The 24,048-nt window shown below is 33.3% G+C and overlaps 3 protein-coding genes and 1 non-coding gene across 4 annotated transcripts; 1 reads left to right on the top strand and 3 right to left on the bottom strand.

Moving 5' to 3' along the window:
* Positions 1-2,475: 2,475 nt before the first annotated feature.
* LOC141594521 (early light-induced protein 1, chloroplastic-like) lies at positions 2,476-3,742 on the bottom strand. The gene is made up of 2 exons (XM_074414537.1): positions 3,369-3,742; positions 2,476-3,022 (listed from the first exon to the last, which is right to left on the bottom strand). The coding sequence occupies exons 1-2, from the start codon at positions 3,624-3,626 to the stop codon at positions 2,678-2,680; spliced, it is 603 nt and encodes a 200-aa protein (XP_074270638.1). The 5' UTR covers positions 3,627-3,742; the 3' UTR covers positions 2,476-2,677.
* A 4,844-nt stretch (positions 3,743-8,586) lies between these two features.
* LOC141594511 (early light-induced protein 1, chloroplastic-like) lies at positions 8,587-9,891 on the bottom strand. Its single transcript, XM_074414529.1, has 2 exons — positions 9,544-9,891; positions 8,587-9,156 (listed from the first exon to the last, which is right to left on the bottom strand). Exons 1-2 carry the CDS (start codon positions 9,781-9,783, stop codon positions 8,812-8,814), a joined length of 585 nt encoding a protein of 194 aa, XP_074270630.1. The 5' UTR covers positions 9,784-9,891; the 3' UTR covers positions 8,587-8,811.
* Positions 9,892-16,476: 6,585 nt separating this feature from the next.
* Positions 16,477-21,797, top strand: LOC141594500 (protein ZW2-like). Its single transcript, XM_074414519.1, has 2 exons — positions 16,477-16,986; positions 21,070-21,797. The coding sequence occupies exons 1-2, from the start codon at positions 16,601-16,603 to the stop codon at positions 21,425-21,427; spliced, it is 744 nt and encodes a 247-aa protein (XP_074270620.1). The 5' UTR covers positions 16,477-16,600; the 3' UTR covers positions 21,428-21,797.
* Positions 21,798-21,990: 193 nt separating this feature from the next.
* On the bottom strand, positions 21,991-22,063 carry TRNAA-AGC (transfer RNA alanine (anticodon AGC)). Its single transcript has one exon. It is a non-coding gene; the product is annotated as a tRNA-Ala (tRNA).
* Positions 22,064-24,048: the final 1,985 nt, after the last annotated feature.

Genomic DNA, 24,048 nt, shown 5'->3' with positions numbered 1-24,048 from the left:
GGATGTGTGGGTTAATAGGTGGGGGTAAGGATGATGATATTTTATTAATAAGGACATGATCGTCAATTAAGGGCTTTTTTTAGATTTGGTATTATGTTTGGAAGAAAATGTAATTTTAGGTATAAGATTTTAAAGAAATTTATCTTAGATATAAGATTTGAAAAAGTGACTTATTCAAGGTATAAGTTATCTAAAAACCCTATATATTACTACATTACTGATATTATAATGTTTATTTTAAGACAATCGATAGTATAATACTTAAGACAAAATCATAATTAAAAAATAAAATGGGTGCTAAATATACATAAATTGGTTATTAATGGGTCATATAATGATAATCTCTACACTAAAATAGAAAATTTATGAATTATAATAAAACAAGTGTTGCATAAAAAGATCTTGAATCCACAAATAAATCAATAATGAACTTTTTTACTTTGATAAATATTAGAATTAAATCTTTTTAACTTTCAAATATAGGTAATTATTATGCCTCATTACATTTGAGTAACTAAAACACATCATAATTTTTAACCATTAATCAAAATCGCACCAGGAAAAGAAAATATTTTGCATTTGCTTATACATTTTATTGCTCCCTCAAATACATCTTAAAAGTCGTGTTAGGAAAAAAAATGTAATTTAAATCATATCATTTGTACATATTTTAATTATAAAAAAAATGGAAAAAAACGTACGAATATAAATAGATAGTATAATATTTTCTCATTATTAAATTGGGTTGGATATCGAAATATGTGCAAAAAAGATGGTATACTTTTTCGTGTGTTATTTGTCCTACATTGAAAAATAATGTAGGTGTGGTAAATATACTACATATAAATAGTTGAATTGTCCCACATCAGAAAATTATCATAAGGTGGGGTGATCTTAAAAATTAATTTAGGAAAGTATTATAAATAATATCTTTTGATGTAAAAAATAAAGTAGATAATCTTTTAATTATTATAATTTTTATTTCCTATATTATATTCACTTTGATGTTTCTAATTTTTATATAAAAAATTTATATTTCATTTGCCAAAAAAATATCGTTAAGAAAATTATGAAAATAACATAATTTCATTCGTGGTAAAAATGATATCATTAGCGTATAGATTTCATATAATTTGTACATATATAAAATTGTGTACTTCTTAGTATGTTATATGTCCACATTGAAAAATAATGTAGGATTATATAAAAATAATATAATTGTCCCACATCGAAAGATTTACATAAGATGTAGTGGTCTTATGATTATAAATATGAGGCATCCTTAGAACCTAACATCTTTTGCGTCTCTTAAATAAGATGTTTAGACTTTTGATCATATCTAAATAAATGATTAGACATAAGATGTAAATATTAAGACCTTATAACCAATTTTTTTACTAAGTTAATTACCCCGTTGCAACGCACGGGTATCCAAACTAGTTATTGAATATACTAGCCTAACGTCCCAGGTTCGAACCCTAGTAGCATCATTTTGAAATTCATTAACTTATGCAAGGCCTTTGTATCAGTGTGCTCCACAAAAAGACAAGTGAATTCAGGACATCATTCTATTTGATACCAGACATTTTGGAAAGGTTAAATCTAATTGGTTTCAATAAATTTCATGTTCTTTTGTTAATCCAAGTGATTTTGCTTCTATTGGTGATTATATATAAATTGTATTTGAGATTTGTATTTGCTATCATGGCTTCTATTTGCGACTACCGTATTGCTGAAAAGTGGGAAAAAATGGGCGCTTTTTATATAAAAAGGCATATGGTTTTGGTTACGGTTGTGCTCCTGTAACCGTAGCCTTTTAGATAGTTATGGCTACGGTTAATTGGTTAGAACCGTGGCCTTTTGTATACTTTTGGTTACGGTTCACAACCGTAGCCTTTTCTTCCCCACTTAAGGCTACCCCCTGATTTGCTACGGTTGTAGAACCGTAGCCTTATGTCAAATTTAACCGTGGCCGTATGTCATTTTTGTACTAGATATGGGGGTTGGACGAAGAACATTTTCGTCTGGGCCAGGTTTTGGACGGAAATGTTCTTTGTCCAAAGCCCACTTCGTGTTTTTTTTTAAAACTTATTTTTCCGTCTTATTTTGTTTTTGTTAAAAAATAATTAATTATTAATAATAAAGCTTTAGATAATTAGTTGGTCCTGTTTAAGACGGTGGTGATAAGGTACACAAAGATCTCTGGCAATCATTTTTTATTTTACTATTTAAATCGGTTGCATATACTCGTATGTCTTAACTTAAAACGTTCTATAACAAGAATTTGTGTTGACTAATAGAGTTGGAGGATGTCAATGTTAATGATTGAACTATTATGTTGGAACATAATTTACCTCATGCAGTCATGCCCAAAGGAGCTTTTTATCTTAGCCATCTATGCTTACCTTTTTTTAATTTTCTGTTAGAAAAATTTAATTGTCGATAAATAAATGATTAAGACTTAGCGAATCGATATTTCTCAAATTCTCAACGATATCATTACTCCAAAATAGTTTTGATGGCCTACACACACTTCATTATACTAGTGTATACATTCCTAACCAAAATACTTCAGAAATTACCTAAAACGACACTAAGTTATCACACGGTAATTTTTATATACAACATTCCAACGAATAATTTCGTCTTAAAGGAGATTAACTGTGAAACATATAGCTTAAACAAGAGCTCCTCCTTTAACATACTCAGTAAAAGCCAAGGCAACAAGCCCTAACATAGCAAGTCTACCATTCAAAAGTTCAGCATTAGAGTTCATGATCCCTTTTGTAATTGATTCAGCTCTCTCCCCTTTAAACAACGGCACCAACGACGCGACCGAGAGCAAAATGCTTGTTCCTAGAAACCATTGCCCACCACCATCTGAAATTTGAGCAAAGATGTCAGTTCCCTTGGATAGCTCAACCGCGATTGCTGCCACAAACCCGATCATGGCTAGTCGGCCGTTGATTCTCTCGGGTGCTGGACCGCTGAATGCAAATAAGTCTCCAAAGTTTGTGCTTGCCTATAAAAGAAAGATTAACAACTCATTTACTTTCCCCGTTTCCATATAAAGGATTATACCTTCAATATATAGGGGTGTTACAGCGTTACTCAATTATGTTAATTTTAATTATATTATATTGAGCTTATGTAAAACCCAAAGTTCCCACATGTGAGGGTTGTCCCACATTGATAAAAGAGGAGAAGAATTACCACCTTATAAGGCAAGGGGCTACTCCCTCTATCGCCAATTGGTTTTAGAGTGGAACCCTCTTGGGCCTAAGTTGTGGACTCTTTCTCCTCCGTTTGGGTGCGGCCCAGACCCGTTGTTAAATTTAACAAAGTGGTTTAAGAAAATAGTCACCCACCTTTGGTAGTGGCTTAGGAGTTGGAATAGGGCTAGGAGTTGACAAAGGAGTAGTAGTAGGCTTAGGAGTAGAAGGAGTCACTCCTCCAGCCTTAACTTCATTCTCACCACCCTCTTCAGCCACACACTTCACTTGCACACCAACTCGTCTCGACATCCGGGTCCTAAACCCGGTCGAGTAAACCTTACGGGTCGAACTTGAACAGAACCCTAGTCCAGAAATTGGACTCGCTACAAGGGATTGCATTTGCATGGCCATTACTTATCTTAAAATTATCAAAACTCACTAATTAATAACACTAAAGTATTAGATATGAAAAGATAATGATTAAAATGTAGGAAAACTATTAATTGAAATGTTGGTTGATGATGGTAAAAGATGGGTGCAATGCATTGCATTTATATTATGGTTAGGGTAAAAATTGAGGGACATTTTGGTTCCACGTAGTGTACTAAAAGTTATGGGGTTACGTAGATACGCATGGGAACACATAATAGAATTATGTTATGTGGAGTCTACTTGAGCCACAAGACATAAAAGATGCTTTCATGTGTGGTCACTGGTGTTGTTCTTGTGGCCAAAATTGTTGGAAGTTTGTGTTCCTTTTTGCACTTTATTTCTCTAATTTTCGGGTTATTAGGGTCGGCCTATACATTCGAGAAGTATGTTCGTAGGAAAATCAAATTCGAATAATAAGTAAATAGATTTCTATAATGGATTACGAATGGTAAGAGGGGAAGGGGGGTGTATTAGGTGTCTATTTAAAAATTTAAGTTTAATGAAAGTTTCTTTTAAAACTCTTCAACACTTTAAACAATGCTTAGATGAAAGGAGAAGTCGATATTTAGAACTAGAGAGTTAGAAGTAATCAACAACGATTCAGCAAGCAGAAGTTACAATTTACTCAACTGTTGATTCTGAAGATAAAAACGTGAGTTTAGAGTGGCAAAGGAAATAAAACGAAATACAAATGACAAACGATGTTTTTAAAACTGGTTCGGTCACTACTCCGCGACCTACGTCTAACGTTATTTTATTAAACGTCTTACAAACTAAGACCACCCTGAATAATAAAACAATTCCCCAACCTACTCCGGTTGCTAATGCTTAAAAGCTATTCCGCTTCCAAGACTTATGCTTTGGGCTACTCCGCCGAAAGACTCCGTGCTCAAAAGCTACTCCGTTTCTAAGACTTCATGTAAGATAACTCTATCCTACGACGTTGGTTTGGTTCTACCCGTTTATTAAAAGACTCCACTTATCTCAATGTTGTTCACCAATCGAACGGATGAGGTAATGTTTAAGTACAAAACACGGTATCCTTGAACTCAATTAAACGACTAGGTGCAACACAATAACTCAATAAAAAGACTCAAAGATAACTAAACAAACTTGCAAAATGACTCAATGATTTTGAAATGATAAAAGAATTTGCAAAGTTATTTTACTCGATAAAGCATAAGTCTTTTTTCGGTTTTAAACTCGTTGTTGCACACTTGTAAAAATGAATTAAGTAAGTTATTTATAATGTCCAAGTAGTATACTTTACACATTAAAATATCTCACACTCATAAGCACGTGTGATTAAAAATAATCTAAATAGTTTACTTGGACAACATGCACAAGACAACCGAATCCTTCATCAAGCAATCGAGTATTCTTCTTCAAGAAATCGGTGCACACTAATGCAAGAAATCACACACAAATATGGGTTGAGTTTTTTCAACAAGAAACAAGCATAAATAGTTATGTTTATGGGAACCATAAACATTTCCATAAATATAAAAAACAAACAACCCATTTATAGAAAGTGTCTTATTGTGCAAACAAACTCTTTAGCAAGACATTGAAATCTTTATTTTCTTCAAAGACATCTAAGCATTTTCAGAAAACTATCTTTGAACACTGAAAGCATGTCAATAATGGTTCAAATATTTTCAAAATAATTCTTTGAAGAACGAGTCAGAAGTAACAGTTGACTGAACTATTGTTTTTGCACCTAAATGTAAATTCGAGTTAAATATCTCCTTACAACACATGCATGACTTTAACATTAATGACAATTTTCATCATTGATATTCATGATGACTTTCTTGATAACCTTGAATTGATAATTGTAGCTTCATGCTACATGGTTAAAACTTAAGAGGCACACAATTAAATAAACAATAAGATTAATTTGTCTTAAGGCGTCATCAACATTAACTAATCAAATTGGGTCTTTTCACACTTCACCTCCACTCCTAATCGTTTCGACATGCGGGTCATAAACCGAGCCGGGTAGACCACATGAGAAGAACTTGAGCCGAACCTAAGTTCCTCTCTTTTTAGCCATACGCTTCAATTTGTTTCTCTTTTTATTTTTTGTTAGATATACAAAGGGGGTGTTTAGTAATAGTAGATTGCAAAAAAAAAAAAAATTAGCATATTTAGAGTTTTTAACATATTTGACCAATCAATATGTTGTTTGGATGTTTGGTAAACAACATATTGAAATTGTAAATTGGAACCCAATCTACTATTTTACAACATGCTCCTCCCCCAGCATATTATATCAGTAGATTAGGAAAAAAGTATTTTTACCCTTTACCCCTTAAAGAATGGTAACTCTACCTTCATTATAGAGTAAATAATTTAGTCAATAATTTATTTATATCCTTATTTGTCATTTTACAAAGGATTAAGATAATCTGCTAATTTAAATATGCTAATTACCAAACACGCACCTTCAACAAAATTTGCTAATTGAATAGGCTAATCAAACATGTCAATAAATTCTGCTAATTATAATCTGCTTTCACAATCTGTTTCTACCACTATTAATCCGAAGTTTACCAAACAGGGTCTTAATTGTCGATAAATAAATGGATAAGGCAGAGTCGATATTTCACAAATTCTCAACAATCTCATAACTCCAAAATTGTTTTGATGGCCTACACGACTACACACTTTTCTCATTATCATATATCATATCATATATTATATTAAAGCAACAACCGCCAGCCCCGTTGATCGCCACGTGTCACAACTCCTTCAAACGCCACGTGTCATTCTCTATTTAAAAAAAATATATAAGATGAGCAATCAGGTAAACATGAAAACAAAAAATAAGGAAGTTGCTAGTTTTGAAGTTTATTTGTGTGCAATTTTAGGAGTTATTTTCGGAAGAATATTTCAACAAATCAACTTAAAAAAATTTTAGTTGATATTTTCAGTATCATTTTTTAACATATTTTCGGCATAATTTTTTAGGAGATATTTGCGCTATCTTTTAGGAGATATTTTCGGTATAAGTTGCTAATTTTAAGTTGATTTGGGGTGATTAGAAAAGAATTTGGGTACAATATTAACCTAACAAAAACAATATTCAGAGTATAATTTAGCATAACAAATATGGCCTATCAATATAATATTTTCTTAAGTTGTGATGGAATATACCGCAAAAATGACAAATAAGAAAATTAAATTTATAATTTAGCATTTATTCGGAGTATTTTCTATGTTCATAATGTATATATACAATAAAATAAAGTCGAAAAATATCATACCAATAAAATTCGAATAATATCGTAATGCATATAATTAACATTAACATACCGAAAGTATCATAAAATTCGAAAAAAATATTAGCACTATACAAGGCAACAATCTCGCACCATAATTTCAAATAGTTAGCATAACAAATATATCCAATAATCTCACACCATAATATATGATTAGCATAACAAAAATATCACAACAATCTCTATCAAATTACTTTGTCAAATTATTTATTCTAAGTTAGAATAAAATAATAATCAAAAATCCCCCTCATATCTCCCTCATATCAGTTTAGCTGATTTATCGAAATATTATAAAGCAAAAATATTCTACAGAATAAAACATATGCAACAACCATGATCTCAACCTAATCACAAATCTCACTCATATCATTTAAAAAAAAAACAATATTGTTACAGAATTTTAACAAACCTAAAATTGTACTCCCTCTAATTCGATATTTTCTTCCCTTTGTTAGTAGGAACAAATATTAAGGAGGAGAATAAAATAAGAGTAAAAGAGCTGGGTGGGGTTTGGTGATAGGAGAGATGATGAGGAGTTAAATAAAGAATTTGGAGCCAAAACATTAAAAAAATTAATAAAATATGAGTAAAAGAGTTGGGTGGGGTTTGGTGATAGGAGAGAGGGATGAATAAAATAATAGTAAAAGTTTCCAAAATAAAAAAAGGAAAGAAAACATGAATAATCCGTTTTAGGAAATAAGTAGAAAATATAGAATATGAGGGAGTATAACTTATATAAATATGCCAAATTTTATTCCATTTTTCCACCATTTATTCATCTTTTTCCAAACTAGAACTAAACTTTACAACAATTCATTTCTATCAACCATGGCACAATCATGGCACAAAGCATGCTGATCACCAGGTTCAACGAAATCAAAGTCGAGGACGAGTACATCAATGTTCGGGCTAAGGTGATCCGCAAATAGGAACGGCCAGATTTATACAGCAAGAAATTCGCATTATTTCCAATAGACATGATTCTACTGGATGATCAGGTTTGTTCTCATTTACAAAATTATTGTTCTACACAATAACCTAAAATAAATTTCCTATTGCTGATTCTCTCTATTGCTAAACATATATAATTTAAAAATTAACAAATTTGTTCAATTCTAAATGGATAATTTAAACGTAAAACATATAATTAGTATATTAATGGTTTAATTGTGAATCAATTTGATGTTTTCTTTCATTTATTGGATTTTTGTAAAATTTAAGGTTTGTGTTTATGAATTACAACTATTGTTCAATAGCCTGGTTGTTTGATGGCGGTCGGCCGACAACGTTGGTGGAGGGCGGCAGAGGAACGACGATGCAGGTAGAGGGCGACGTGAATAGTGAAGGGTTTAGACCGTGATCAAACGAGTGAATAGTGAAGGGTTTTGACTGTGATCAAACGAGTGAATAGTGAAGGGTTTAGACCGTGATCAAAACGAGTTGACGGGTTAAGTCAAGGTTTGACCGGTCTATTTGAAATCACTCCGTTTTTCTAATACCATAGAACCGAGTTACAACTTGCCCAAGTTTATTCGTTCAAGAAATTTTGACAAATTTTTTTTTTTCATAATGATTGTCTTTTCGAGATCTAAAATTTTGGGAAAAAAACGCGCTTTTGTAAAATTTTGACTAAGAGATACGAGCACTTGAAGTAATTTTTGAGAAAAGTATTGGCATTTGAGGAAAAAAAATGCAAACTTCAGGGGTATCATAAGAGTTATCCGTATAATGCAATTTTGAAGATCACCCGTACAGACACGGGTTCAAAAATTAGTACTAGTGTATACATGCATTCCTAACCAAAATACTCAAAACAATTACCTAAAACCATACTAATTTACCACACGGTAATTTTTACATTCTCCAAAAAAACATAAAGCTTAAACAAGAGCTCCTCCTTTAACATACTCAGTAAAAGCCAAAGCAACAAGCCCTAACATAGCAAGTCTACCATTCAAAAGTTCAGCATTAGAATTCATGATCCCTTTTGTTATTGATTCAGCTCTCTCCCCTTTAAACAACGGCACCAACGAGGCGACCGAGAGCAAGATGCTTGTTCCTAGGAACCATGGCGCACCACCATCCGAAATTTGAGAAAAAATGTCAGTTCCCTTGGATAGCTCAACCGCAATTGCTGCTACAAACCCGATCATGGCTAGTCGGCCGTTGATCCTCTCTGGTGCTGGGCCGCTGAATGCAAATAAGTCTCCAAAGTTTGTGCTTACCTATAAAACAAATATTACCAACTCATTTACTTTTCCGTCTACACATAAAAGGATTATACCTCCAGATATATCAGAGCGTTGCTCAATCAAGTTAATTTTACTTATATTGAGTTATGTAATTTTTCCCGAACATTTCAAACTTATTGAATTACATAATACGGAGTAATTTTTTGATGTCAATATGAATAGTTAAAAAAACCTTACAAACTTAACAATTAAATTCGAGAACATTTTACAAAATCTCAAAATTGTACCACCAGCTGTAGTACAATTAGCTTAATGATATAATCTACTATATTATTTACTTTTTTTTTTGTCGCTGATATTTAATTAAAGATAAATAAATAATTGAAATTAAGAAAGTGGTTTAAGAAAATAGCAACTCACCTTTGGTAGTGGCTTAGGAGTTGGAGTAGGGTTAGGAGTTGACAAAGGAGTAGAAGGAGGCACTCCTCCAGCCTTAACTTCGTTCTCACCACCCTCTTCAGCCATACACTTAACTTGGACACCAACTCGTTTCGACATCCGGCTCATAAACCCGCCCGGGTAAACCATACGGGTCGAACTTGAACAGAACCCTAGTCCAGAAATTGGACTCGCTACAAGGGATTGCATTTGCATGGCCATTACTAATCTTAAAATTATAAAAACTCACAAATTTGATTCTGCTGTATTAGATTTGAAAAAATGATTTAAATGTAGGAAGATTGGTAATTGAATTGTTGGTTGATGATGGTAAAAGATGGGTGCAATGCATTGAATTTATATTATGGTTAGGGTAAAAATTGAGGGACATTTTGGTTCCACGTAGTGTACTAAAAGTTATGGGGTTACGTAGTTGGCATGGGAACACACAGTAGAATTATGCTATGTGGAGTCTTGTTGAGCCACAAGACATAAAAGGTGCTTTCATGTGTGGTCATTGATATTGTTCTTGTGGCCAAAATTGTTGGAAGTTTGTGTTTCTTTTTGCACTTTATTTCTCGAATCTTCGGGTTATTAGGGTCTGCCTATACGTTCGAGAAGTATGTTAGTCAAAAATTCAAATTCAAATAATAAGTAAAACCCGATTTTATAATAAGTCATTGTAGAATCATTTGCGATAGGTATATTCTAGAGTTGCACATAATTTGTGCAACTCTGGTGGATTACAATTGATAAGAGCTGGAATGACGAGTTTGACGAAATCATATTACATACTCTCTTATAGTGTGTCTGTCTGTCTAACGTTTTCCTTATTCATGTTAGTTGGGTTTTGTTCAATTTTTTTTTTTATTTAGAAACCTTTGTGGTAACTAGCAATAGAACTAGGCGTAAATGACCATGATAACCAGCAATAGAACATATGTGTAGGCGTAAATTTATTTACATCGATACGTCCCTCGCAATCAATTGTGTATCTTTGTGAGCAAGATTTGAAACTAACGTAAACAAATGATTACTAATTAACATGGATGGAGTAATAATATCATAATATATTTCACTAATCCAATTTACCACATAAACCACAATGTCAAATAGCGCATAAAAACCCATCAATTACGTAAATAAGAGTAAGTCTTTTAAGAGCTCGTGACTCGTCTCATATTAACTTAATCAATTAATCCCAATACAGTTTACAAATAGATAAAAAAAGTTCAGAAAAATGAATTCACGTATACATGTTCAAAATTCGATGGCCCTAGATGTAATTGCCAAATAATCACTTATCTACTAAAAATAATAGGTAAACTCTACCATTTTTCCGCCAAAAAAGGAAAACTAATGATAATTATGTTCATTCACTAAATAAGGAAAACTAACAATTACAATTTAATTCATCATCTATTATAATTTCATTAAAATTAATCTTTTCATCAAATTATATTATTTTCACTAAACTCTAAACTATATTATTTTAACTAAAATAAAAAAAAATTGAGATAAAGTTATAAATTGCTAATAAATCTTTTATTGATCCCATTATTAGATGATGAGTTGACCATATGCTGTATAAAACTATACGATCGTTGTTATTACTTTCGCGATAAAGAAAATTGAAAAAAAAAATATATAAATTGAAACTCATTAGTTTTATGCTATAGAAATATTTTCACTAAAATATATCAACTCATTACTCAGTTCTCTTAATTATTCAGTTCTCGCTTTTATTTATCCAAGCAAAATACAACGATGACAAATGTAAACAATTATAAGGTATCAATATTATATAAATAATTTTATAAAAATATTAAACTTTAAATACCGTGTATATAATGTACGAGGTCTAAACTAATTGAAGAATTAAGAAATTAGACTAGCAAACTTTTGAGTTTCTTACACCGTCACACGCCATTTTGAAGGAAAAGAGATGATAAAGGGCTTGAAAAGTTAGAGGTAATTGCAACGAGGTTCGTTGGACTGGTAATGAGTTGGGTTGGGCCTACTTTACATCTAGTCCAATCTACTCAATTATTTCTACGGATTTTCAGATCATATTTTCATTGAAAATTTATTTTGTAAAAAAAAAAGGACTTCCAAACTACATCTATAAAAGGTAAATAAGTATAATGGATTTGATTAAAGGCAATACGACTATTACGTTTTATTCTTAATTTTTTTGAGACGGAAATGATTTTCTAGTTGTACACCGTATAATGTATACTTATGTCTGCTCCCTCTATTTTAACTACGGAGTATTTGTTACATATCCTACATAAAAGAAAATTGTTCACAAATTAAGTGAACTATTATTCATATGCTAAAAGAATAATGAAATACCGTTTATATATAACATTTTGTCTCTTTTAAGATAGATATAATATGTTACATTAAACTGGTTAAATAACATCCAATTTATATACATAAACGGTAATTTTCTATCCTAAATGACATTGTGAATATAAAAACTTGTTGTGAAACCCTCTTTTTTTATAAAATACTTGGAAGATATGATATTTTTAGAGACAAAAGATGCCTTTCCCCCTTTCAATTGGAATCCTCATAAAGTCAGTACATAGATTTCACAAAATAAAAATAGAAATAAATAAAGTTGGTACATGTATGGATGCGGCGATGCGTATGGAAATGTGATTCAAAAACCCAATCATGTAGTCTATCTACGCCGGCTCTGCCCATGTCCCATCATATAACGATAATAATCATAGGAACGTATACCCTTCGGTTTACGGCAAAGCTAGTAAAATGCCTGCCAAATAGCTGGATATTTAAAGAAAAAAAAATTACTCCGTAGAAGTTTATTCGATAAGTTTTACTTGTGATAGTTTTACTTGTGAGTTGTGATAGGTTAAATATTTATTTGACCCGTTAGAAACGAGATTTGTGAAATTTAGTTAATATCAAATTGGTAAAAAGAAATTGGTATGAAAAAAGTGATTAATATCGTCAACAAAATGAAAGAGTAAATAATATGAGTAAATACAATCAATAGCGTTCATTCACAAAACAAATTACGAAAAAAAAAATCCAAATCGAGTCATCTTGAACGTAGGACTCTTCATATCAAATCAGGCACGAGACGAATCAATTTTGACCACTTTGCTAACTTTAGTTTAAACCGTCACTATATCTATCTAGAGGCAGTCAACTATGCGGACCAGCTCGACCTAGCACTCCCAAGTGGCCAAAAACTGATAACTCATCATTGGCAGTTCACAAATGTCTAGCTAGCCAACCAAGCCCAACCCGCCTCCGCCCTAGTGTCGGGTCCATGTTAGACTCCTCCAACCCAGAAACTCTTGGTACTCTCTGAAGAATCTCATATTATCCTACATGTGAGTGTCCCACATTGAAGGAGAAAGAGAGATTGTACCACTTTATAACCAAGGGGGCTACTCCTTCTATTGTCAATTGGTTTTAGGATGGAACCTCCCTTTTGTTGTTAAGTGGTCCGTCTCTTCTCCATTCGGCTATCAAGGTGTTTGAATCATATATATCACCTTACACTCTAATCAATTGGTATTTGTGAATTTTCCAATTTAGAAAATGTGGAAGATGTTAGTAGATAGGAGGGAGTAATAATAAAGCATTTTCTAATGAAACGTTGGTTGGCGCAGTGGTAGCATGGGGCTACGCTTGGTAGGGAGGTCTGCGGATCGATCCCCCACAACTGCGATTGGGAGGGATTTAAATACCGTAATCCTTGGACACGCCCCGAAATCCGGATTAATCGGCCCAATGTGGTTTGGATTACCAGATGGTTTAGACCAAAAAAAAAATGAAATAAATAAGGCGTGTTTTTCCCTTAATTTATTAGGGTATACAAATAACGTACATATCGACTGTAGCTTAGACTTTCTTTTATCTTTAACTTAGTGGACAAGCTATCTTATTAAGAGCAAAAGACACAAGTGATGAAGTCTAGAAGCATACAAGAAAGGATGGAGGACATGATTACACGAAGGCTGCACATAATTAAAAAAGAAAAAGAGGGAAGGTGGTGTGAAATGAAAACAAATCAGCAAATCCAAATAAGATAGGATGCTTACTAAATCAGGTACCGCTATACTAAAATTCAGTACTCTGTTCACAGGTTTAATTTTGCTTCTTGGCTAAGTTTATTTAACACTCACATGCACATGCATCAGTGCATCACTAATACTATACGACAATTCTCGCCGATATTCCTGCCTTTTTTATTTCACGCTTTTTATATCACAAATTCTGATTGAAGACGGACACTATTTGTCATAAGCTGAAGACGGATAGTGTCATCTCACACTATGCAAGTGATATTATCTATTGGGTGCTCTATTTCTCTCCCACTTGACCTTCCACTTGCCTTATTGTGAGAGAGTCAATAGTATCCGTCACAAGCAAGACGCTTTGTTTGTTTTTATATGCATCACCTATATTATCTTTCACATGGTATTAGAACTAGGAGGTTAGTAAAAGACCTATGCAACTTTCATTTTATTGATTGATTGTTTGGAGGAAAGACATTTTTAGGATTGTTATAATTAATTGAACTTGATAATCTTATATGATACACACAAACTCCGCATTTACTTAAGTATTTTATTTGAAATATATTTCTACTCCGTATTATTTAGTGGCAACAATGTCGACGACTTGATCAAGTCAAGATCCATGATTTTCAAGGCAAAGGAAGGGATTCCTAGTATGCAAATTTTAGAGATAAAAAGGGTTATAAATGGAGTATATTTCATAATTTGTGTACAAGATTACAAGTTGATTACAAGGGTTATAAATGGGCAAATGGACCTAGGCCTTACCCGAATGGAGGAGAGACGGACTACTTAACAACACAAGAGAGGTTTCATCCTAAAACCAATTGGCAATAGAGGGAGTAGCCCCTTGCCTTATAAAGTGGTTACTCCCATCCTCTTTTATCAATGTGGGACACTCACATGTGGGAATATATGGGTGGTTTTCTTCACAGATAGACACTAAGTTGGTTGGATCTAACTAGGTTAAATTATGTATTTATATGTGTACATTTCCGTATTGTTTCTCTTAGAGCTATCAATTAGTCTCATTATAAACGGATATATCCGTTTAAAATGAATAACGGGTCAAAACAAGAATTTGTGTACAGTTACACCTATGGACGAATTATACTCCCTCCTATCCACCCTTTTTTTCCCCTTTGAAGTGGGCACGGAGATTAAGGGTGGGGAGTATAATATTGATAAATATATGAGTGGAGTTTGGTAATTGGAGAGAGGTATGAATAATTATGATTAAATATTAATAAAGGAGATGAGTGGGGTTTGGTTATTGGAGAGAGGTAGGAATAATTAGAATTAAATATTAATAAAGTATATAGTGGGGTTTGATGAGTGGAAAGAGGTAAGAGTATAATATTAATAAAAACTTTCTCAAAAAGGAAAGGGGAAGAAAACCTGAATAATCCGTTTTAGGAAATAGGGAAGAAAAGAGTGGATAGGAGGGAGTATGACATGTTTTGATATGAATGAATGAAGTTAATGGAATCCATATCTCCTCGTTTTTCACAACTTTTACATAGTCGCCTTGTCGATGTGCATGTACACTTGTTGCCTTCTTAGCTGATAAATCATGCAAATGGGCCTGAATTTTACCCGAATGGAGGAGAGACGGACCACTTAACAACACAAGGAAGGTTTCATCCTAAAACCAATTGGCAATAGAAGGGGTATCCCCCTTAATTATAAAGTGGTACAATCTCTCTTTCTCCTTCAATATGGAACACTCACATGTGGGTTAATATAGAATTCTTCCCATTCACCCTTGTTTCAGTCCCCACCATTTTTATCCAATAACATTACTTAATTACTTTCCTCTTTTTTTGTTTTTTTCTTTCTATACTTGCTTTATAAAATCTTTCCTAATTTATCCCTATCACCAACCCAACAATAACTACTCATTTTGTCTTTGTCTTGTTGTTGGTAAATTTAGTGTTCAAACAAAATATCGGTTTACAATATTTTTTTACTATAGATTTTTAAAGTGGTTGTAATTTAATGGGAGAAAAAATAAGATGACAAGAAATAATACAAGAACACATTGTATAAATTCAAAAAAAAAATCATCATGTTAAATGGGAGAGATGATGAAAGATTGAACACGGACCGTTTCTTTTAAAAGCCATTTTTTCAACAACTGTGCCAGGAGTTCCATAGTGTCTTTCTATGCGTTAAATTGTAAATGTTTTTGGATGCTAAAGAGAATTGGGCCCCCACAAATTTGGGGCCTTGTGCGGCGGCACGGGTTGCACACCCACATGGTCGGTCCTGTAAATCATCCTTTAGAACCGTACATGAGCAATACCAATATCCAAAAAATAATATAGAGAATTTCATTATTCAAAACTAATTGACTAATACTCTATTTAATACTAGAATGAGTGAATAAACTCATCTCGGGTTATTAATTCGACTAAATAAGAGATAAAACGTGAGTTAAAAATAGGTAAAATAAAGCGTTATCAAACGCACACCTCAAAATGTGAAAATATAGAGAAGAAAAATCGAAGTCCGGATTTCTTTTATAAAAACTTAGAATTTAAATTTCCGAGTTTTTTTCGAATGTATCTTATGAAATTAGTCGTTCGCCCCCCCTAAAATTTTTCGCCCCCCAAGTTCAAATCCTGGTTCTGCCTCTGGCTACATCTTAATATGTGCTTTAAAGACATTTATTATACTCGACTACGAGAACGATAAAAATATCCCAAAATACTTGTACAAAAATATCTAAAGACATACAAACAATAATATAATCATGGCAACTATCCCACACTATCTCAGATGCATAATCCTTTTTCTCCGAACCACACCCCTCGCAATATATATATGTATATATATTTCGTTACACATACGCACACACGTACATTTTCCCAACTTTACAACAACCCACTCCACTTCTAGTACACTACATCGATCTACTTGGGATTCTTTTATAAAACCTCGTTACTGACTCGCATAAAATACATAAAACACATAAAATGACAAGTGGAGGTCCATCACATAGCTCTACATCTAATTCTGTATACTCCTTTGAAGGCTTCCTCCGTGATTGGCACCACCAACAAGACGAGGTTTTAGCCAAAATCACGGCCGCGCTTGGTGACGGTAAGCGCGGCCAGGAGGCGGTGACGGCCGAGGTGGCTGAGGAGCTCATAGCACGTGCTCTTGGACATTTTGAGGAGTATTATGAGCATAAGTCACGTGCTGCACATGATAATGTTTTGTCTATGTTTTCACCACCTTGGTGTTCCTCGTTTGAATGTGCTTTTCTTTGGGTTGCCGGGTTTCGACCTTGTGTGCTTCTTCAACTCGTAACCGACTCGGTTGGTGACCTCTCCGCACGACAAATTCAAGCTATTGATAGGTAACCTTGTTAATTACAAGTACGAGTAATTTTATGTTACATACATTCATTTATTTACATTTGTTTAAATTTTTTTATTTCGCTTATACTTTCTCTGTTTAGGCTAATTTTTTTTTACGTTCGATTAAAATATATCCCACATAATTAAATGTATGAAATTGGCTTCAACAAAGGTTTTAAGGATGAGTTAGTAATGCAAATATGCAATCGAAAATTTTAACTCAGAAATTTCGCTAGTGCATCTCTATTACGGTTTATCAGTTACTCCTATTGTCCTGGTCATTTGTTTATGTTTGGTTTTGGTACAAAAGACAACGAAAACGAGACAATAGGTAGAATACTAGAATTAAATTATCTTTTAAGAAAACTCCAAATATAGAAAGGTAAACAGATGAGTGAGACGCCATAAATAGAAAGAGAATTGCTATATACCTTCTCTTTTCTAACTTTTACTCTAATAATTGGTTTAAATATAATATATTTGGCTTCATCGACTTGTCATTCGACCCCACTCGATATATATTAACTTAATCGATTATAAGAGGTGGAATAGAAGGTGGAAGAGAAGGTGAGAGGGAGAAGGTAGATAGCATTGTTTAAATAGAAAAGATAAAAAAATGACTGGAATGGAAGAAGTATTCTGCTTAATTGAACTTAGATAGATAATTAGAAGCCGTGACACGATTCTTTCCTCTTAATTTGAATTGATTTTAAAGTATTAGAAACATCTAATTGTTGAAGCATGTAGAAGAAGTATGCACTGCACTTTTAAGACCCTCTATCCAGTAATATAAATTGGTTATGATTAGATCATTAGAATCAATTTCATCTCTCAATTGAATTTAGACAATCTCAACATTCCCTTCTATTGATGAACAACCAGTTAGAGCTCCTGCCATAAACACACGGTATATAGAGTTTTTTTTTTTAATAAATTACTTCGTACTTATATAATAGTTGTAACTCATTAATTGTTCGCATTTATTATTATTATTGTATTTCACTTTGAGAAAAAAAAGCTGAAAATTAATCAAGAGAATTGATTAATGTACTAAAATGTATTTTACATAATATTTTACGCAAATTCTCATTTGTGACGGCTAACCTTGTGACGGGTCAAATAAAACCCATTTGCATAGATAAAGACAAGCCTTTTGTAATTCCCAAGTTACCTTTACTTTTATCTTTTCTAACCATGTAAGTGGTACTTGACCCGTCACAAGTTTGTGACGGATATATCCGTCTTAAGAGAGATCTATTGAATATTTTTATATCACAAAGTTAATGATTTTAATTTATAAGTATTTTTTTGCCCCGAAAGTAATAATAACGATTTATAATTTTGTTTTATACATAATAGGGTTGAAGTCATTGTCGAATAAAAATATCAATAAAAGATTTAACATTCTATAGTTTTATGTAAATTTTATTTATAATTAAAATATTATAGTTTATAAGTGAAAATAATATAATTTGATGAAAATTATATTTAATGAAAAAAATAATAATTTAATAAAATAAGTTTCCATATTTAATGAATGCAATCAATTATAATTAGCTTTCTTATTAAAAAAATCCTTTTAAAGGGAAAAATTGTGAAATACCTATTCTCTTAGTTAGATCGGGGACACTTTGCGTTTATTTATTTGGATAACGACGGAATTCTCAGCCGCGAATCGTCAATCACTTTTTGAAGCGTACTACATAACTTCCGTGTATACGTGATAACCAGTAAACCATGTATATCAAGTGAGACCGTATAACCCACGCTCACACCTAATTCCTCTTCATGAGGGTTGGATTTGAGACCTTCGGAAAATTAACGGAAGTTTTAATCACTAAACTTCACTCTTCTAGCTTTTTGAAAAAAAACATTATTATAAAACTAATGTACTCCCTTGCGTCACTCTCGTGACGTCATTAGCTCAAATTAATGAAATAAAATATTCCAAAGGTAGCATGGTAGGTCCTTTGTCAATGCTGCCATATAGGCTGTCGCCTTCATTGTACACAGTTCATTGTACATAGCCCGCTTTAAGTATTCACTCAGACTCTTCAAAACGGTTTTTAAGGGTAAAACAAATCAAATACTCCCTCCTATTCAGGGTTTTCTTCCCTATTTCCTCATTCGGTTATTCGGTTTTTCTTCCCTATTTTCTTTTTTGGGTTGATTTGTGTGGTCCAAATTCAATGACATGTGGGGTAATGTGCTTTGTGTGGTCCAAATTCATTTTCTTATTTCTTGTGTAAAAAATAAAGGGGAAAAATATAACGAATAGGAGGGAGTACTAAGTAGATAAGTTTAAAAGTTTATTATTTTCTAGGCATTTTATTATTTGTCTCGTCTATTTATTTAACCTGTTTTATGGTGTACTCCCTCCGTCCCGGTCATTTGTTGTCCTTTTCTATTTTGGGGTGTCTCGGTCATTTGTTGTCCTTTCTATTTTAAGAATGAATTGATGAGTAATTTGATCATTCTCATTCAATTTGTTCCACTTGTCATTTAGTTATTGGCCTTCTCCTGTTTCCTTGGTATTTGTGCCAAAACAAAAGGACAACAATTGACCGGGACAAAGGGATTATTATTTAAGGTAGGTATGTCCATCTTTAACAAAAATATGTGTTAATCCGAGTGATGTTAATATGTTATGACCACCTTAAACAATTGATCTTCACCGTCCCGTGAGACGGTACAGTTGGATTTGCCAATATAGTATAATACGAATGTAATATACAGCATTTAAATAAGTATAAATGTAGAATATTATGTTGAATCTCATGAATATTTTAAATCTTGTAGTACTAAATACTGAGTATATTGTCTAATACTACCTTGTACGACATAGGTACGACTCTATGATACAGAGTAGTTTACATACAATTATACAAATATACTTTTTTAATGATAAAAACAAAATGATCTGAATGATGAACTCACTAGAGAACACAACTTGTTAGTTTGTTACGGATTTGGATCCTCTCTATTTCCTTTCTCTCCATTTCCTCTCACAATCTATTTTAATAATATTTACCCTTTCCACTCTCATTTTTCCTTTACTTTTATGCGTAAATTGAGAATCGTTAGATGTTGTCAAGATGCGATCCGGATCACTAATAGGAACTTGCCTCTCCATTTCTTTTTAGGAAATGGAGAGAAATTGAGCTCGTTTGTTACCTAGACGTATATCAATTATCCCCGTTCTCAGCAATTGTGTCACTGAACTTATTCGACAGCCGAGTCAACATGTATGGCAAAGTATCACAAGCGCCTTGTACTGCATGCTATCCAAATTTTCCCTGATTTTTGTGGGAGATGATCCCTTTATATAAAAAACTTTCATTTACTAATAGCAATAACTGTTTAGTTTTTTTTTTTCGCAAAAGGATTGTCTTATATGTGTGGGACCGTACAATGAAATTGTTAGTTACGAGTAATTTATTACCGAGAAGGGTATTAATTATTGGTAGTGTTAGTCGTTGACAGTGTTGAGTATATTAAATGTATGTAACGACGATTGAGTAGTCGATTGTTGAATTTTTTTAGCGTCTAATCATGTGCGTTGAGGTCATAGTCTACCAGGGGCGTTTCCAAGGGGGTTCATGGGGTTCCATTAAACCCCCATTGAAAAAGAGAAGAACAATTTAGTGTAGTGTTATATCATTATTCAGAAAGTAGTGTAGTGGTAAAGTATTAGTTTTTTTTTGTTTTGAAGGTCATGGGTTCGACTCCCATGACTGCATTTTCCCTTTATATGGGTTTTAATTTTTTTTGTGTTATTGACTTCAATAATATTTTCCGTAGTTAATTTCATCTACTGCATTTTTTTTTTTTCAGAACTTACCTAAAATAAAATTTAGAATAATCAACATTATAGCTACATTATCAATAAGAAAATTACGGTGTTAGTTTTTAAAAAAAATTGTGTGTAAAATTGAACCCCCATTGTACCGGTCCTAGAAACGCCACTGTAGTCTAGTGGTCAAGATCGAGAATAAGTCACTTGTCGGAGTATTCCTTCAATTTTCATGTCCTTTGAACCCTCTTGATTAATGACGAGTTGACGACCTCAACATAACAAACAGGTTGAAACGAGAGACAAGAGTGGAGGAGAAAAACATAGCAGACGATCTTGCAAAGATACAAGAGAACACGGCGGCTCCACCAATGATACACGCCTTAAAGAGTGCTCCTACAAGGTCCGATGAAGAGCAATCCACTAGACCGGCAACAAACGAGGCGTTGGAACAATTGCAGGTAGTGCTAGAGGAGGTGGTTGCCAATGCTGACATCCTGAGGGTGAACACGGCTGCCCGAGTTGCTGAAATTCTAACGCCTCCTCAAGGTTTAAGGTTTCTGGCGGCTGTTATCCGACAGCAACAAAGCATGAGGAGATTAGGAATTGAAAGAAATAATCGTCCGTGTAGAGGGAGATCATCGTAATTCGTTTAATTTTATGGGGAATTGGGTTTTAAAGGTGTTTTGGATACAAGTTCCTCAGGTTAGTTTGGAGGAAGGACACTGACAGCTCGCGTGGTATTGAGTTTCACTATCATCGTGTATTGAGGTCAGTGTTTATGGGTGTGACACAAACCCGTAGTGCTAATATAGTAGTCATGCAATATGTTTTACGGTTACATGGTTATGTCGAAGCGTTTGGATTTTCTGTGTAGGTTCAATATCACCGGTTTGAAGTGCACCCGAAGAAGGTGCAATATTTGGTATTGATATGATATATTAGTATGAGATTATGTAAGGATTATGTTTTATGGTTTGATTTGATACAAGTCATTAGAGCGTTTTGATTTTGATTTTTATATAAAGAGCTACATTGTAGAATAATGTTTTTTATAAGCAATTAAGCACGTAACTTAACAGTTTCCATTATCGAGTATAGAGATATTGCATTATTCAGATAATCACGTACGGAGTACATAAGTTTTTATATACTACAGAATTCAGGTATGAGTGACTAGAAAAACCCCAAAAAAAGAAAAAGAAAAAAATGGAGATGCGGGGTATCGATCCCCGTACCTCTCGCATGCTAAGCGAGCGCTCTACCATCTGAGCTACATCCCCTGATTGTTATAACAATGGCTTCTTTTATTATGAATACGTACAGAGCCAGCACACGATACACAACAATACAATTTTGTAATTTATACGGTTACAGTATAGAACTTTTGTCCTTGGGCTTAACAGTTAACAACATCGACACTCAAGTATTAAATTCAACTTATACGGGTACGTAAAACACATTGACACCGGTACGTACTTGGCCCATTCGTAACTCATGCATACATTAGTTACTAATTTCCAATCAAAACTGGTTGAATCGAGTTCATAAAATGACCGTAGTCACATCAAAAAAAAAAAAAAAAAAAGATTTATCGACCATCGAAAAAATTGCACCTGATTTTGTAAAATGATGACTTTGTCGAAATGACACTTCAACCCGTAGACCGTAGTAACTATCAGACCCTCTAGTATCGATGGAAGTGGGCAAGCATGCCTAAGCATGGCCCATGAGTCCATGACCCATTTTAGCACGACACTGGATTGTCATAGCCCAACATGGTATGACACACAATGGATCATGAGCTGTGCCTGAGCTGAAATTTGAAAAAAAAGACGCGTCTATCCACGACACACCTAGTAATACATGACACACTTATTTTAATCACCCCACCTCTACAACAATACTCCACAATACTCCTACTTTATCTTATTTTATTCACCTTAGCTCACAACAATACTTATTTTAATCATCTTACACCACAACAATACTTATTTTAATCACACAATACCTTCCCTCTCTCCAATCTCCTACCCCACTACAATACTTTATTATATAATACTCCCCTCCCTTAATTCCCGTGCCCTCCATGAAAGGGGAGGGTTATTAAGAATACGAGGGAGTACATTTTAATAAAAATATTTTCTTACACAAAAATAATGATAATATTATTTTATAAGTTTTTAAATAACATACTCCGTAGATTTTAACTACGATAACGAAATTTTTATCACAAAAAACTTACAACAAATAATTTTCTGCTCCTCAAAAGAGCAAAGTATATAAGGGATTATATCAAAATAGGAAAGTATATAGGGGATTATCTAAATTGAAGTTTTTCATATTCTTTTAGTATATATAGGACATGTTAATATAAGATTCGACCACAAACAACATACTCCCTCCTATTCACTATTTTCTTCCCTATTTCCTTAAACGGATTATTTAGGTTTTCTTCCTCTTTCTTATTTTGGAAACTTTTACTCTTATTTTATTTACCCCTCTCTCCTATCACCAAACCCCACCCAACTTTTAATCTTATTTTATTTATCTCTCTCCTATCACCAAACCCAGCTGACCCACAATTGCTTATTTAATTTCTAATTATTCATTCATCCGTCCAATACACAAACCCCATCATTTTCCTTTATTAATTCTTTAATCATCTCCTAAAATCTTGTGTCCACATCAAAGGGGAAGAACTCAAAGGGGAAGAAAACTCCGACTAGGAGAGAGTATAAGATTGCCCTAAACGTCTGTAGGGGATTCTCTGATAAGCATGAAAAGGAAAAAAAATAAAACACATATGACGAAAAGACGTAAGGTTAACAACGACGGTGATGGTAATTCAACGACAATCGACGATTTGGATGACAATATGTTAACTCAAATATTATTTAGACTTCCGTCTTGTACAACTGTACTATCATGTAGTCTTGTAAACAAACGTTGGTATTCTTTGATCTCCGACCCTGGATTTGCGCCTCACTTCTCGAATCACAAGAAGGAAAGTCCTGATATTGATGACGATGACTACAAGCTACTACCATGGACAATTATTACAACTAGAATGATGGACGATGTTACCCTACCTACTCCTTTCAATGTTGTGGCAACATTCATGGACTTGGTCTTATGTTCTAGTCTGATTATCAGTCCAGGTGGCGTTCGGGTTTATTACATTACCAATCCACTAACCAAGCAATGGGTTGCTCTGCCACCATGCCATGTGTTTTCGAAGCCGTGGGTTGGTTTAGTATGCCAAGAG

Source organism: Silene latifolia, chromosome 1 (assembly GCF_048544455.1).
Source record: "Silene latifolia isolate original U9 population chromosome 1, ASM4854445v1, whole genome shotgun sequence".
NCBI classification, from domain to species: domain Eukaryota; kingdom Viridiplantae; phylum Streptophyta; class Magnoliopsida; order Caryophyllales; family Caryophyllaceae; genus Silene; species Silene latifolia.
The sequence above is the reverse complement of the archived record's forward strand: the minus strand, read 5'-3'. Positions and strand labels throughout refer to the sequence as shown.

Coding starts and splice junctions, on each gene's coding strand:
- LOC141594521 (XM_074414537.1), bottom strand. CDS start 3,626: ATGGCCATGCAAATGCAATCCCTTGTAGCGAGTCCAATTTCTGGACTA. Junction 3,023..3,368: donor CTCCTAAGCCACTACCAAAG/GTGGGTGACTAT, acceptor TTTCTTTTATAG/GCAAGCACAAACTTTGGAGA.
- LOC141594511 (XM_074414529.1), bottom strand. CDS start 9,783: ATGGCCATGCAAATGCAATCCCTTGTAGCGAGTCCAATTTCTGGACTA. Junction 9,157..9,543: donor CTCCTAAGCCACTACCAAAG/GTGAGTTGCTAT, acceptor TTTGTTTTATAG/GTAAGCACAAACTTTGGAGA.
- LOC141594500 (XM_074414519.1), top strand. CDS start 16,601: ATGACAAGTGGAGGTCCATCACATAGCTCTACATCTAATTCTGTATAC. Junction 16,987..21,069: donor CAAATTCAAGCTATTGATAG/GTAACCTTGTTA, acceptor CATAACAAACAG/GTTGAAACGAGAGACAAGAG.